Source organism: Myxine glutinosa, chromosome 11 (assembly GCF_964187855.1).
Source record: "Myxine glutinosa chromosome 11, kmMyxGlut1.1, whole genome shotgun sequence".
In the NCBI taxonomy this organism is placed as follows: Eukaryota; Metazoa; Chordata; class Myxini; order Myxiniformes; family Myxinidae; genus Myxine; species Myxine glutinosa.
This window is the reverse complement of record NC_136271.1, coordinates 35,811,155-35,827,529: the sequence shown is the minus strand read 5'-3', so window position 1 is coordinate 35,827,529 and position 16,375 is coordinate 35,811,155. Positions and strand designations below refer to the sequence as shown.

The window sequence follows — 16,375 nt, the reverse complement described above, 5'->3', positions numbered from 1 at the left end:
AAAGACAATTGAGCGAGGGGTAAGGTCACAAGGGTACACATCAATAAGGCAATGCAAGGCGAAATGCGTACGGAGGGCGAAGTGAGAAAGCTCGTCCCTACCGTACGTCACCCCCCTGTTACCTAGCCCACCCTTGCCCTTACCCCATATGTACAAAACCTACACATTAACAATTCGTCACTACTGTCACGTCTTCCCCATATTTCCCCTATACCAAATTCGTCACCACAATCCCTCTACTTCAAAAATTTGCCATCATCAATTCATCATCAATCCTCATAAGGAGGAAGAGATGGAATTACGCACAATGTCACACCCACGTCATGATGCGTCTCACAATCCAAACATTTGCATCATAAAAAATAATCAAAACATGGCATGGTGTGGAGTACCTGTCACCTCAGGTGAGTGGATGCAGATGGTGCGAGGAGATCCTTCATCCTAACTACCCTCTAAATGATTTTAACACACTTTACACTACCCGGGGTCTTTCTCTGGCCAAACCATTGGCCCTCTTACACTATGGGTTCTAAAAACCAATTCCCATTGGCCAAACTGTGGTGCTTTTCAATTTGGGGTCTCACTCCCCCGATTCATCTCCCGGTGCCCTCGCACAATTTCTGGGCCGCGACGTGTACCTCTCCCAGCGGGTCTACCCACCTGCACACCTCCACCACTGTAGTTGCCTCCGAGCTTACCTGCTCCTTACCCTAACCTAACTACCTGGGGAAGGCCCTCTGGCACTCTCCCCACTCGGTGCCCTCTCTGGCACTGGGCTACCCGGGTCCATCCTCCGGATCCTCGGGCCCCATCCACAACTCTACCGGCTCCCAGAGCCCACCTGCGGCCTCACCTGGCCGACATCCTTACAGTGGTGGAGTGCCCAAACCAACTACACACACTAACAGGCTACACGCCCAGCCATTTCCACAACACTAATGCACCCATCCAAACAGCATTCTTCCAACCGCACCACAGATGCCAATATCCAACCACAATTTACCTGCACCCTCTACCTAACACTTACACTACCCGCCCCGGGTACTCGTGAAAGGGGTCCACTCTTCCCCCATCCACACCTTCGCACCATGCACACCACTCCGTACCACTTACTCCAACTCTCTCCACACACCTGTACTTGCACACCTGTGCTCTCACACCTGGTGCCACCTGCACCCTTCTCTCCCCAAGCGCATTCGCGCTGATCCACAACACTCACTACTCATACACTGCTCCACACACCTGTCCAGTTGCACACCTGTGCAATCACACCTGTTCCATTCTCACCTGTTCAATCCTCACACACACGGCATCATCTCAGCTAACTTCTCCCCTCTGAAACTTGCGCTTCCCAGTCGTCCCTTTAAACTATTGCGCTCCCACGTCATTATCATCCATACTAATCTACCTGCGTCCCCACTACAGGTATCAGTCACTAACTAAACTTAACGTCACCTAATGTCAATCTTCGCTAGATCCCTACACACCATATCCTAACCCACCCGGGCTAGTTTTCCACTGCCATACACCCCCTAAGCTAGTGCTCCTTTGCCCCCACTGTGAGGGATGGTGGATTTGCCATCCCACCACATCGGGGGTCTCTCTATCAATTTGGCACACCAAATTCCAACCAATTCAAAAATTTTCCATTTACTGCCAATTCTACCCACTATTATTAATTTCGTATCAAATCACTACCATCATCATCCGTCTACTTATTACATCCTCTCGGTGCGCCATGACATCATTAAACTCGGCTTCGCAAAGCCGAGCAATGAATTCGGGTGGTTTGGTTGCCTGCAGGTTGAATCCGTCCGGCTTTCGGTTCAAGGGAGGTGGTTTGGTTGGACCGAGATTCCACGCACCATCTCGGCGCGGCACCTTGCGGTCCCGGGCCCGATGGCTCCATCTCCCCCGGTCGGAACCCCGTCCCCACGAGGGGGCACCGTTCCGCTTCCTCCCACTCGCCCTCGAACCGGACCGGTCGCCTCGCCCGACAAAGCCCGGACTCGACCGTGCGGGGCGGGGCCAAGCCCGAATCGGCAACGACGCTTCGAAGAGAAACGACGCAGCTTCGATCGACGCCGGGCCTCGCACCCAACCAAGCACCCCTCGCACCGAGTGCTCGCATCGGCTATCCGTCGCTCTAACCACTAAACCGGTTACCATCGACGCTTCACTTGCATGCTTACAAGCATACGCTACCCCTTTCACCCTCACAAAACCTGGCGTTCCAACGCCGTCCGTACATTCCACCAACGCTCTCTCTGTTACACACCACACCTCTTGCGCACACTTCGATCCACACCTCTCCTCCGTTACGTCCTCCGTAACACTCACCATGGGCGTGCACTCCGTATTGCTCTCACTCCCTGTGTCACACCCCGTACACACCGACGTGCATTCTCGCTCGCACTCGGTTTCACTCCCACACTTTATAACACACCCACTCGCCGACGCACACTTTTTTCTCCCACGCGTGCCATTTCCACTCACACGGGACCCTTCACCAACGCCCGGGTGCTTCCTCGATCCCAAGCGCGCGAAAATTCTTTTGTCGCTAAACATCCTCCTGCAAAATCTACCCGCACAATATACAGCACGACTCACCTGGGGGATCCTTTTCTCCACGCGAACCTGCAAACTTCCATTCGGGTTAGCGAGTACAGCATCAGGATGTGCATTTAGACTTTGAGCAATTTCCATTCCTTCCTCCGATTGTTGCTCTTTTAACTTTAAGTCCCCGGTCTCTCCAATTTCAACTATACCCATAATTTCTTTGTTCACCTCGACGACCGTTGGCTTTAATAAAATTCCCTCTACCTCATCGGTCGCCGGCTTTTTCAAACCCCGTGTCGCGATTTCTACCCCCGTCATTGTACCCGTGCTTTTCTCCGCTTCGCTCAACCAGCGCTTTTCGACCCGCTTTACCTCGTCGTGCACCCCTGGGACCCTTTCGCCCAACTTGCGGTCTCTGTCCCTCTGCTCCTCCCTTGCCTCTGATATCCGTTTTTCCACTTCACACCTGGATTCCTCCCTCAATTTTTTTAGATCACACCCGGATTCGTCTGACATGGCATCCCTCTTCCAATTATACACTGACTCTTCCATAGAGGCCCTCATTTGTGCCATAAATTGCTCCATGAGGGCCTGCATTTGGGCCATCCCTCCCACTTGTGCAGCGGGTGCGGCCGCCGTAGCAATGTGCGAGGCGCCATTTTGTGCGTCTGATACTCCCTCAACCACACCTTCTTTCCTCTCCTCCACCATTTTTTTCCCTAAGTCCTGGGTCGATTCTACCCCGTCTATCTCTCCCACCGGCATCCCGTCGCCTTGAACAGCCATGGCGCGATTTCAAAATTCGGGTTTTGCTTAAAAAAAACAAAGTTCGGCAGCTCGTAATTTTGACCAAAATTTTTTTTCTAGATGTTTTAAAAATTTGGTTCGGGCCCCGAATCTCACTCCCAGACACCAATTGTTACAGATCGCGGTTAGATGTTATAGACCGAGCGGTGGTGTAAGACCGCGACCTAACAAAACTCACCCGATTCACCCAGAACTTTGGCCGTATCGCACCGTAGCTGCTCAATGAGGGAAAAGACAAAAACGACGCAATGCAAGAGGAAAAGGAATTAAAACGAGAAGACGTACAGACGAGTAATGGGGTTTATTATTTACACACACAAGCAAAAAGGAGCAATCAAGTTTATTTACAACACATAAGACGCAGGTGACACAGTGCAAATACTAGCTTATCTACAGGCTTAACTTATCCCATGACAGAACAAACAAAAGACACTGACTCACGCGGGGAATTGCAGGAATCGCAGGATGTGGATGGCTGGAGGGAGAGGGAAGTCCAAGGGGGGTCATGCAGCACGATCGGCGCGTTTAGCAGCCGCCGTTCCTTTTCGGCCCTGCTCCAAACCGCCGCCCAGGCCCCAAGCGGCTGCCGGGTGTCGCTGCTGCTGCCGCCTCCATTTGCCTTGCCAGGCCTTGTCCCACTCGTCTGGTCCAAACCTTCCACTCTTTCTTGGTCCCTCACTCTGACCACCGACTCCTCACCGCAACCAACTCTGTGCAACCAACTCTGACCAACGGTGCAACCAACCCTGCGCAGCCAACTCTGCGCAACCAACTCTGTGCAACCAACCAACTGTCCAACCACCTCTCCTTTTACTTCCGTGCGCGCCTTTTTATAGCGCCTCCGGCGGTTAAGCCGCCGGCGTTCAGGACACGCCCATCGGGGTGCTCACCTCGGCCCTGGTTGGTCGCGCGACCCTCGGGCTCCGCCCTGGATGACGACGGGCGGGCACGCCCCTCCTCCCCTCTGACGAGGTGGAGACACGCCTTCCTTCCCTGACTCGAGCCTCGTGGTCAATGGCGGTTATTGGAGGGGAGGTAATATTGGCAATCGAGGCTCGGCAATGACGAGAGGGGATGTAATATGGGATGGAGATTTTGGGGATGGGAAGGAAAGGGGATCTATTCTCTTTCACTGGTGCAATGGAGTATTTCAATTAATGGAAGACACAGCCTTACGCTAATACACATAATAAGGATATAACTGTCAAAAGAAAGGATATATCGTGTCCTGCATGTATGTTTTATGGACTAACTACGGAAACGCCCTTTGACCTTTATACAACCACAAACGGAGGGAGGAGGGGTGATATTTTACAACAACCTTTTACAACAACATTTTACCACAACAACAAAATAAAAAAAACATTCTCATATCCACAACAATATTAAAAGAGTTAATGCTTTACTGGAAATGTGCAAAGCGACTTTCAGGCAACCCTGTACACAAGTCCAAGTTTCCCAAGGGCACGCACAGAGGTAAGGGCAAATGTAACACATTTTAGAAAACTGAACTAATCCATTTAACAACTACTCACATAATTACAATAGCTTACAACTTCCATGAATGGTAAGGTCATACAGGTCAACTCATATTTTATATGCTTGAATTCAATGAAAGAATTAAACACAGAGAATTCAACGTTGCCCAAAGCCTCTGCGCAGACAAATATATCCACGCAACACAAAAGACACAGATATATGAACACACACAAAATATAACGTTAAAAGTGTCATTTAAATATTAACTCCTTCCCCAGTTCGACCAAACTGGCTATATATAGTGCCCTCAGAAAGTATTCACACCCCTTGACTTTTTTCACATTTTATTGTGGTAAAGCCTGAATTTAAAATGGATTGAATTGACATTTTTGCCACTGATCTACACGTAATACCCCATAATGTCAACATGGATTTTAATTTTTTAAAATAAATTTGCACAAATTAAATAAACATGAAAAGCTGAAATGTCTTGAGTAAAGAAGTATTCAACCCCTTTGCTATGACACTCCAATTTGAGCTCAGGTGCATCCAATTTGCTTTGATCATCCTTGATATGTCTCTAGATCTTGGAGTCCACCAGTGGACAATTCAATTGATTGGACGTGATTTAGAAAAATTTGCAAAATAGTAAAAGAAAAATGAAATACAGAAATATCTAACTTACATAAGTATTCAACCCTCTGAATCAATACTTCGTAGAAGCACCATTGGCAGCAATTGCAGCTTCGAGTCTTCTTCCATATGTCTGTACAGCTTTCCACATCTGGATTTTAGGACTTTCTCCCATTCTTCCTTGCAGATTTGCTCAAGCTCTGTCAAATTGGATGGGGAGTGTTGATGAACAGCAATCTACAGATCTTTCCACAGATTCTCAATAGGATTCAAGTCTGGGCTTTGGCTGGGCCACTTGAGGACGTTCTTGTTTGAGGACGTCCTTTGGCTGGGCTCTGAAATAATTCCAGTGCTGCTTTGGCTGTATGCTTGGGGTCATTGTCCTGTTGGAACGTAAGTATTTGCTGCAGTCCAAGGTCTTTTACACTCTGAAGCAGGTTCTCCTCAAGGATTTGCCTGTATTTGGCTCCATTCATTGTTCCCTCTATCCTTACAAGTCTCACAGTCCCTGCCACTGAAAAGCATTCCCATAGCATGATGCTGCCACCACCATGCTTCTCGGCAGGGATGTTGTTAGATGGGTGATGAGCTGTGCTCTGTTTCCACCAGAAGTAGCACTTTGCATTCTGGCTGGAGTTCAATTTTCATCTCATCAGACCACATCATTTTTTGCTTCATGCTTTCAGTCTTTCACTTGCCTTTTTACAAACTCCAGGCGTGCTGTCATGTACATTTTCTTAAAAGTGGCTTCTGTCTGGCCATTCTCCCATATGGCCTAGATTTGTTTTCACTTAGCACCACACAAGGAACTGTCAAGACCATTGTCAGGAACAATCACTGTAATTCCCTGCATTTTCAATTTACTCATAATTTACTTTCTGCACAGTTAGACCCAGACAGAAGACAATACATACAAGGCAAAAGTATGCTAAAATCTCATACGATAAAAATAGAAAACAAACAAGAAAAAGAGCAATCAGAGATTGCAAACCCTCACCAGGATGTATTTTCAGTGGTTGTTAAGGCTTTTGTGTTAAAACAAATATTGCGGCCGAACCACGTGACCGATGACGTCATCATTATTATTTTTTCAAAACGAATTTATTCCTAGATTATGCTCAATAAATTTCATCTTGATCGGATGAAGTTTTCTACTTGTCGAATTATGACGTCATAATGGAGGAACCTATGACATCATCATTAACATATTTTATTCCCCATGGAGAGTTCTTTACAATGAGCCATGTCTCAATTTTTTCTATTCAGCGCTTTCCGAGATATAGAGGTGTAAAGTTTTTCGATTTTTCCAAGATGGCGGCCAAACCACGTGACCTATGACGTCCTAATTATCATTAAAAAATTATACAGGTGGAGTTGCACCTATGGTGAAAATATCCTGTCAATCGGACCAACGGTTGCAGAGAAAATCATATTTATTCTGTGCGGACAAACAGACAAACAAACCAACAAACAGACAGACAAACAGACAAACAAACAAACAAACAAATGGACTCAAATGCAATACCCTCTCCTCTGGCGAGGGTAATTATGCAAAGGAAAATCTAGAGATGGTGTAAAGGATCACACAGAAAAACTTACAGGTAACCCAGGAAAGCCGTAATCACCAGGCCGGCCCGGACGAGCTGGTTCTCCTTTCTGTCCTTGAAGACCCTAAACATTTCATGAAAATAAGTAAAAACAAAGTTTTCACTAAACCGGTCAATTCCCAAAATGAGAGGGTTATGAAACTACCCTTTTTGCATACAAAGCCAAGGCTTGTGGAAGGGCTAGAACACAGAATGAACCAGGATGCAACAACACACAAAGAACAACAGAAAGAGAATGGGGGGACACAGAAAGAGAATAGCAGGGCCGAGGGACAAAGCAGATGGGAAACAGACAAACAAGGGATGCAGGTAATGACGAATGTAGGGGAGAATGCAGGGGTGGACAAGATGGATACATAAGCAAACTCTCAGGAAGGAAAAAGTGGCAATTTGGGGGAAGGAGTGAGAGGAGGGCCTTGGGGTGAGGGGATTTAATGGGATTAGAAAAGATCATGGTTCTGCATTGCAGATGATCGGAGATGGTGGTGAACAGCTGTCTGGAAAATCTGGAGGGAAGAATGAGATTGAAGCAAATGTGGAAGTTGGTTCCACAGGCAGGAAAAAAAAGAGGAACAAATGTCTATCTGAAGGATGAGGAGGTGGGCAGTGATGATGGATTTTGGGAGTTTCACCAGAAATCCGTAATCACCAGGCCGGCTGGTGGTCCATGTGCACCATGCAGAAACCTTGGGGTGGGGGGAGGGGTGGGGCGGGTCAGCGTACAGGAAGGCAGAGGATGCAAGACCAGAAAGGAAGCAGAAGAAGACAGAGACCAATGACCAGTCTGCGATGGGAAAGTGGTTGGGTCATAGACTCAGCTTCGCCATGGGAGATTCAAATGATCTTGAAAGCCTTGGCTTCCACTGCATCAAGCTGATCAATGTGTAAGGCAGCAGCAGCAGACCATCGGGGAGAGCAGTTGTATTCCATCAGTATTCCATCAGGTTGCAGATGAAGACCCTGCAGGTGGATAAGAGTTCACGTGTGCCAAAGCACGATTTTACATGATGGAGGATGCCCAGTCAGTGATGGGATTTTTGAAGCCAATTGTTGTTTGCCCACGAAAGATCATGGCTGATAGTGAGACCCATGAGTTTGAGAGACTCCTGCGGTGAACTTCTTCAAGAGGATTGTTAAGGAAGTAGAATTTGCCAGTAGAAATTATGGTCCTTTCTGAGAGAGATAGTGAGAGTGTGTGATTTGTCAGGATTGAAAGCCATGGTCCAAGTGCTTGACCAGCTTGTGATTTTGTCAAGATCTGAAGAGAGGGAAGATGCCGCAGCCTGCCTGTCTATCTGAAGGATGAGGAATGTGACGGCAGAGGTTGGCGTCAAATAGATAAAGGGAATTTTCCAGAGAGTAAGAGATATTTTTGATGAAGATTAGGAATAGGATGGGTCCTATAACGCTGCCTTGGGGCACTCCAGCCTTGACAGGGAGAGGAGATGAAGGACTCCGTTGAGAGCCACACGTTGACTTCAAGATTAGAGGAAGTCAGAGAGCCATGTGTGGAGTTCGCTTTGGATGGCATATGCAGAGAGCCTTGGATGGCATAGGCAGAGAGTTTCGAGAGCAAGGTGGGATGCCAGACAGTATTAAATGCTCGAGAAATGTCTAGAGAGACGGCTCTGTTCTCATGTCTGACATTGAGGGCCTCCATCCATTTTGGGATAGTAGAAGCAGAATGTCCAAGGTGGAGTGACCTGGTCTGAAACGAAATTGGTTATCTGAGATGAGGTTGTTGGAGAAAAGGAAGGATTTCCTATCAACTGCGATGATAGCAGAGCAGGTTTTATGGATAAGTGAGCTGGTGCCATTCAGTCCAGTTGCAGAATCAAAGTTGAGGGTTGCCACAAAGTTTTTCTCAAGTGCAAAAGACAGAGTCCAGTAGCAGTTAGGTATGACTGGATAGGGTGGGTATAGAGAGCGAGGGTTTGGTGACACAAGATTTGAAAGCAAACACAGAATTGAGGTATTCGGCCTCCTCACAAGTAGTGTCCGCTGCGGTGACATTTGAAGAGAGGGAAGAGATGGAGGGGGAGCAGGGAAGGGATTGCCTGAGTGAATAGCCAAACTCGCTGGCTGTTCCTGGGAATGGCTAGAGAGATGTTGACTTTGACCAAGAAGGGCCAGGACGAGGAGGAAGATCAAATGTTGTCACCAAGCAGATGAAAAACGAAGCTACCATATAGTTTCGCCCTTTTTGTGGCTCGTCAGGGCCCAGTTGGTTCCAATCACAGTTACACCTCTCTGGCATCCTCACCAATCACAGTTAGAGGTGCATCATTAACCAGTATAATGATGGTAATAAGTCATAAGACTTCAAGAAACTCAGTGGATGGAACAGTGATGTGTCCTGACAAGCCCCAAAAAGAGTGAAACTAGTTAGTAGCTTCGCTTTTCATCATGCCAATTTCCCCAAAATTAGCCGTACTGCATTGTTTTCACCCACAGAAGGTCAACATCGCAATAAACATTTTCAATTCTTCATTAAATTGATGTAAAAAGCATGAAATAATATCACTTTGGGTGATTGAGTGTCATACTCATGGCCATCCCCAGCCCCCCTACCCCCCGGCCGGGAGCTGGTTGAAGCTTAACTTGCGCCCCCTCCTCCCCTCCCAGCATTTAAAGGTTGATGCTTTTTCGGGAACTGAGCCTATTGCATTTAAATAAATTCAGTATGTGGAAAGGAAATTAATAAACAAAGGGTCCACAGTCTCTGTGGGACTACGCTGAGGGCAATGAGTGGTCGCAAAATCCTGTATGGACATAAAGGAAATGAGGCCATTTGGTCCATCTTTGCCGTGTTGCACTTCAAAGTTAATATTTGCCATCGGTGGGAGAAAAGAGGAAATAAACAAAAATTTCTTGATATTTCACTAAATTCTAAATAACCTGATCTTGACTGGGTGACCCAACTTGTATAAAGATATTATAAAATTTGAATATAGTACTGTACATTATTTAACCCGATCATCTATAGTTCTGCGTTATTGCTCATTTCCTCAATTTTCACAGTGAACCTTACATTCTCCAAAAAAACAATATTAGTGATTGTAATACAAACCTCTTTCCCCTCGACTCCTTCTGCTCCTTGGAGACCCTCATGCCCTTTCTCTCCCTGCAGGTGAAGAAAACACAACAGTGCGAAAAACTGAAAATGAGATCGGACAATCGTCGAGCAAACATTTGTATTGGTTGCTATAATTCAGTGGAAACTATCCGGATCGTTTTCCTTTATTTAGCAAAAATAAATAAATGAAGCTAAATAAAAAGTGAGAATAAAAGTGAGAAACAAGCAAATAAAAGCAAACATTCCAACAACAGTGGCTAAACTTCCTGTGTCCCAAATGTTTTTTTTTTCAAAATCAAAATTGCATGCATATTTTTGGCTCGTGGAAGAGCGAAGTGACCGGGAAAAAGAAAACATATTGTCAGTAGATTGTGGAACAGCATGAGAAAGCAACAGGAATGTCATGAACGAACAGGAAGATATGAGAGGGAAAACACAGTCGCCTGCAGGTACGGTAAAAGGGTTGGGTTCATGAGGGTTAATGGGGGCGCAAAGGATCTCGGGTTGGGATGGGGGAGATGGCGGGCGGTGCACCGCTTGAGATGGTGGTGCACTGCTGCCTTGAAGCCCTGAAGGAAAGAGTGGGATTGAATAGATTCAGGAAGGAGGTTCCACAAATACAAATGTGAGAGAAGATTGCAAAAAGAATGTTGTGGTAAGCCTGGATTCTGGGAGTTACCATGGGGAGGTTACTGGAAGAGGAGTAGGAATATTATTGGCTGGAGAAAAGGAGTATAGCTGAGAAAGACATGAGGAAAGATGGCAAAAAACTTCACTAGCCGTGATACAACAAGCCTTGTGATTCAGTGTCATTGTAGGAAATGACAATATTGTTAAGAACTTTAGATTCCACAGAATCCGAGAGAGACAGAAGTGATGCTGGGGCACCATCCCATTGGGGAGAGCAGTACTCCATGGAGCTATCACCAAAGGGCTTGTAGACTGTGGATAGTGCACATTTGTGAAGGAATGACTCGAAACAACAAGGGGCGCCCAGCCTGTGATTGGCTTAGGAGGACGGCTTTGTAATATGGTCAATCTAGGAAGGTCATGGCTGATGGTGAGGCCTTGAAGTTCAAGAGACTGAACCTTTTACCAGTGACTGAACAAGGTAATTGCAAATGGGTTTGTTTGATGATCCTTCCAGAGTGATAAGGGTGAGACTTGTTTATATTTTTGAATGCAAAGTTGAGGCTCGTGGAAGAGTTGGAATACATAACAGAGCACCTAAAATAGAGTAGAAAGCAGAAACGAAAAAACCACCACTAATCACAGAGTAAAAATATAAAACAAATAAATATTTGAAGGAAGAATGTGTGGGGGAAGAAGGAGAGGGTAAGAGGGGCCAAAGTAGGAACCCAAAAATCCGTCAAAATTAATTTAAGCTTTTTTGAAAATCTCTCCCTCCTCACCATTCAAAGGTAACACGTATTGTCAAATTTTTATACGAGTCAGAAACAAATACTTTATAAAGTTAAAATTTCATCATAACAGTAGTGGTCATTTTATAAAAGGAAACCAACACCAATGGGCTGATCATAAAAACAACAGATACACCTCTGAGCTGTCGAGCATGGGTTTGAATCTTCATCCAACGATGAAGTCACTCTGAAGTTTTGCAGGCAGAGCGATTCATCAATGTGTGCACCATAGATTGGAGGAATGTTAAACCAGAGGACTCATCTCACAGATACCAAGATGTTTGAAGAGTAGGTGATAGCAAAGTCCAAATTCCTGCTCTAACTTACTGGGGGCACTGCATCAGCGGCACAGCTGAAGCTGAAGGACTGAAGGCTGAGGCCTATACCTATACCTATATGAACTGCTACCCGCAGAAATGTGCTGCATATGGAAGAAGAGGAAGAAGAAGAGGAAGTAGTAGAAGAGGAAGAAGTAGACTACTACATGATAAGTCAACGCGCATCCGGTTGTCTTATTTTTCATTTGAAACAACAACCGGTATCATTGATGGAATGAAAAAAAAAAGAAGCCGACTCAAAACTGAGAATGAATAATTGCGCAGCAGTTGTTAAATTTAAAATGTGCAATTGCATTGAGAAAGCACTACCTAGATGTTAAATACAATTTGTGAACAAAATTAACGAAAGTGATCAAATTACATTACTCATCTAAAGTAATTTAAACATAATCACGAATACATTTTCCCATCTTCTTTCTTTCCCTTTTCACCCAAAGGTTTTTGGCCTTGATCTTGATGTTCAATAGAAACACTGATGTATCAACCAATACACCACAAACGCAGTCACTGAATGGACGTTATCATATTATCGTCATGTTAACATGGGGCATCTTTTCCCAACATGATGCTACCAGCCTGCTCCAGAAGCCATCCTCACCTTTGTGCGATCTTGTATACAAAAAAAAAAGAAGAATGAAAAAAGGGAAGATTTGGTGTGCTCTAACACTTGTGGATGTGACGGTGACGGATGCGACAAAATGGTCTTGCACACATCAAATATAGATTCAGAGGGGGTGCAAGAGTGCTACAACTAGTTGAGAACTACCGATTACTGACTGAGCGGATGATAAAGTAAACATTGGCCATTATTTACCACTAAACATGTGATAGAATGGGTTCATGGCACGTTCAACTTTGACTTTACTGATGAAAACTTGTGCAGAACAACAACAACAACAACATACATTTTAAGGCCATTTTCCCTGCTAGAGCGGGGGTTAGCCTTGCGGTCCCCATGACAATCTTCTCCATCTTGCCCTATTTTCTGCATCTCTCCTTGTTAACCCCCTTGCCCGCATTTCTTCTTCCACCATTTTTAGCCAAGTCTTTCTCGGTCTTCCCCATCCTCTACTTCCTTCTACATTCATTTCCATCACTCTTCTCAACCAGTCACTTTCATCCTTCCTCAACACATGACCAAACCATCTCAACCTGTTCCTCTTCACAGCATAAATCACAGGCTCTATTCCCATCATATTTCGCAATTCAGCATTTGTCTTTCTCTCTCTCAACGATACTCCGCACATCCACCGAACCATTCGCATTTCCACCCTTTCCAGCCTTCTTTGCTGCTCTACGTTCATTACCCATGTCTCGCTCCCATAAATCATAACACTTCTCACACATGCAGCATACACCTTCCCCTTCAGCTTCAACGACACTCCCCTCCTCATCAGCACGCCACTCAGTTCCCGAAACTTCTTCCATGCACATCTCACTCCAGCAACCGTTGCCGAGTCTGATCAACCTTCTCCATTCAGCATGTCTCCTTGGTAACAAAATGTTTTCACACCTTCCAGCTTCACGCCGTCTCCAAGATCCAACTCAACATTTCCTCCATCTGCAGCTCCCTCTGTGCACACCTTACATTTGAATGTAGCTGCCACACTGGTTAATGACCCTCTCAGACCACTGCATTTTTGATGAACCCACTCAGCGCAAATTGTACATTGAATGGAGTTCACTCCGACACCCTTCCTGCACACAGCACATGGCCACTTCCCAGTTCTTTCCACCTCACCACATGCTTTACCACTTGCCATCACCTTCGTCTTTCCGATATTCACCTTCAGACCTTTTGTCTCCATACATTCCTTCCACTTGTTCATCTTTTCCTTCAGTCCATCCATACTTTCCGCAAACACCAGATCATCTGCATACAACAACTCCCATGGTAAACCCTCCTTGTCTGTGCAGAAGTCATCCTAAAATTATTTTTTTCCAATTTTTAGTTTCTCACATATTGGCAATCATATTTTTGTCATTCTGATACTGATTCACGTTGGGATTGAACCACGTTTCTGAGTTATGGCTCTTTTGGCGATTTTATGGGATCCATGGTTTTGGTGCTCGTCTGACATTGTTGAAAGATCACGTGATTGATATACAAGAAACGACAACTTCCAGTATGTACATCAACCCTAACAATGACCCACAGATACAGTCACGTGAAAAAGTAAGTAAACCCCATGTAAAGTTTTGACTTTTTCAACATATTTCAACATACAGCTATTTGATCTTCATTTCAACAATATTGATAGATAAAGGTGATATAATATAACAAATATCATGAAACATTTACATTTTGTAGTCCATTGTATAATTTAAATAAACATAAATGCAAATTTCACATGTGGAAAAAGTAAGTACACCCCTACATTTATCACTACAAATACCTAAAATTAGAATCAGGTGCACCAGCTCAGGTGCAAATGATTAGAACATCGTAAGAGAGGGTCTTGGAGGAACCTGTCTTATTTAAACCTCAGACATTTAGTTTGGTTTGCTCTTTGTTGTTGAAGTGTGCGGCGTCACCATGCTGAGATCAAAAGAGCTTTCTGAGGCTTTCAGAAAGGTTATAGATGCCTACGAGTCTGGGAAGGGATATAAAAAGATCTCCAAACAATTTGAAATCAATCATTCGACTGTCCGGAAGATCATTTACAAGTGGAGAAGATTCCAAACAACTGCCAACTTGTTCAGGCCAGGCCGCACCAGCAAGTTCAGCCCGAGAGGAGACCGCAGGATGCTGAAAGAAGTCTCTAAGAACCCCAGAATGTCATCACGGGACCGACACGTAGCTCTTGCCACTGTTGATGTCAAAGTGCACGAGTCTACCATTGGAAAGAGGCTGCACAAATTTGATCTACATGGGAGGTGTGCCAGGAGGAAACCTTTGCTGTCCAGAAAGAACATCAGGGCAAGACTAAAGTTTGCCAATGAACACCAAGGCAAAGACCAGCACTTCTGGAACAATGTGCTCTGGACAGATGAGTCAAAGGTAGAGCTATTTGGCCACAGTACCAGAAGACATGTTTGGTGAAAACCAAAGACAGCATTTGACCACAAGAACCTGATACCAACTGCAAAGCATGGTGGTGGAAATATTATGGTTTGGGGCAGCTTTTCTGCATCACGGCCTGGGCAGCTCACCATCATAGAATCCACTATGAATTCTTCATTGTACCAGAGGGTGCTTGAGGATAATGTGAGGCCATCTGTCGGAAAGTTGAAGCTCAACCGAAGGTGGACCTTGCAACATGACAATGACCCTAAACATACCAGTAAATCCACCAAGGAATGGCTGAAAAGAAAGAAATGGAGGGTTCTGGAATGGCCAAGTCAAAGCCCGGATCTAAATCCCATCGAGATGTTTTGGGGGGATTTGAAACGAGCTGTGCATGCAAGAAACCCCTCAAACATCGCACAGCTGAAAGAATTCTGCATGGAGGAGTGGGCAAAAATTTCTCCCGGTCGATGTCAGAGACTGGTAGACAGTTATAAGAAACGCCTACTGGAGGTTGTTTCTGCCAAAGGGGGCAATACCACCTGTTAGAGCCAAGGGTGTACTTACTTTTTCCACATGTGAGATTTGCATTTATGTTTATTTAAATTATACAATGGACTACAAAATGTAAATGTTTCATGATATTTGTTATATTATATCACCTTTATCTATCAATGTTGTTGAAATGAAGATCAAATAGCTGTATGTTGAAATATGTTGAAAAAGTCAAAACTTTACATGGGGTGTACTTACTTTTTCACGTGACTGTATATGCCCAGCATGCAGTACAAAAAATGCAATTGTATGGGATGATAGGTTATTGGTGCCAAAAGTGAATTTGGGCTGGTAGGCCATCATTCACTGTCAAAACCAAAAATCTTGAGAACTATTAAAGAGCAGGTGTAAAAACTTTCTGTAGTGCTTCTCACAATTACAAAATGGCTGCAGTCTACATCAGTGTGTGCAGCTTCCTGGTGGGATACCAGCAAACACTCCCATGAAGGTTTGTGCAATGCAAGACCATATACGTACATCTAGGCCAGGAGCCCCAACCGTTCCGGTCTCTCCCATATCACCCTGTTCACCCTACAACGAGAAAGATAACGAGAACGATTTTCACCATTGTCAACTGGATAATAAAATAAACCAAACCAAGAGTAGTTTTGTTATTTCACTCACATCAGGTCCGGGTGTGCCATCCTGTCCGCGGACACCGGGGTCACCTCGAACACCCTGTATGCAGGCACAGTCTATCAACATGTGATCAACAATCCCCACCTAGTCCACCTTTCCTTCTTTCACAGAAAAAAAAAACTTGTGCTTTTAAGGGCGACATTTGTGCTGGCAACAAGCCAATTTGTCTCTTAAAAAAACAAAACATTGAAGACAGAGCAACAATACTAGAGGGAGATGTTGTTTTACAAATTCATTAGAATTCTTTGTAGCAG

General features: G+C 45.1%; 1 protein-coding gene across 1 annotated transcript in view; it reads right to left on the bottom strand.

Moving 5' to 3' along the window:
- LOC137436111 (uncharacterized) overlaps positions 1–16,375 on the bottom strand; it is a 74,354-nt gene that overhangs the window by 20,655 nt on the left and 37,324 nt on the right. Inside the window, exons 13-16 of the mRNA XM_078786261.1 lie at positions 16,107–16,160; positions 15,960–16,013; positions 10,156–10,209; positions 7,078–7,149 (exon numbers count right to left, since the gene is read on the bottom strand). Coding sequence (XP_078642387.1) covers positions 7,078–7,149; positions 10,156–10,209; positions 15,960–16,013; positions 16,107–16,160 — 234 coding nt within the window. The remainder of the gene's footprint in view (positions 1–7,077; positions 7,150–10,155; positions 10,210–15,959; positions 16,014–16,106; positions 16,161–16,375) is intronic.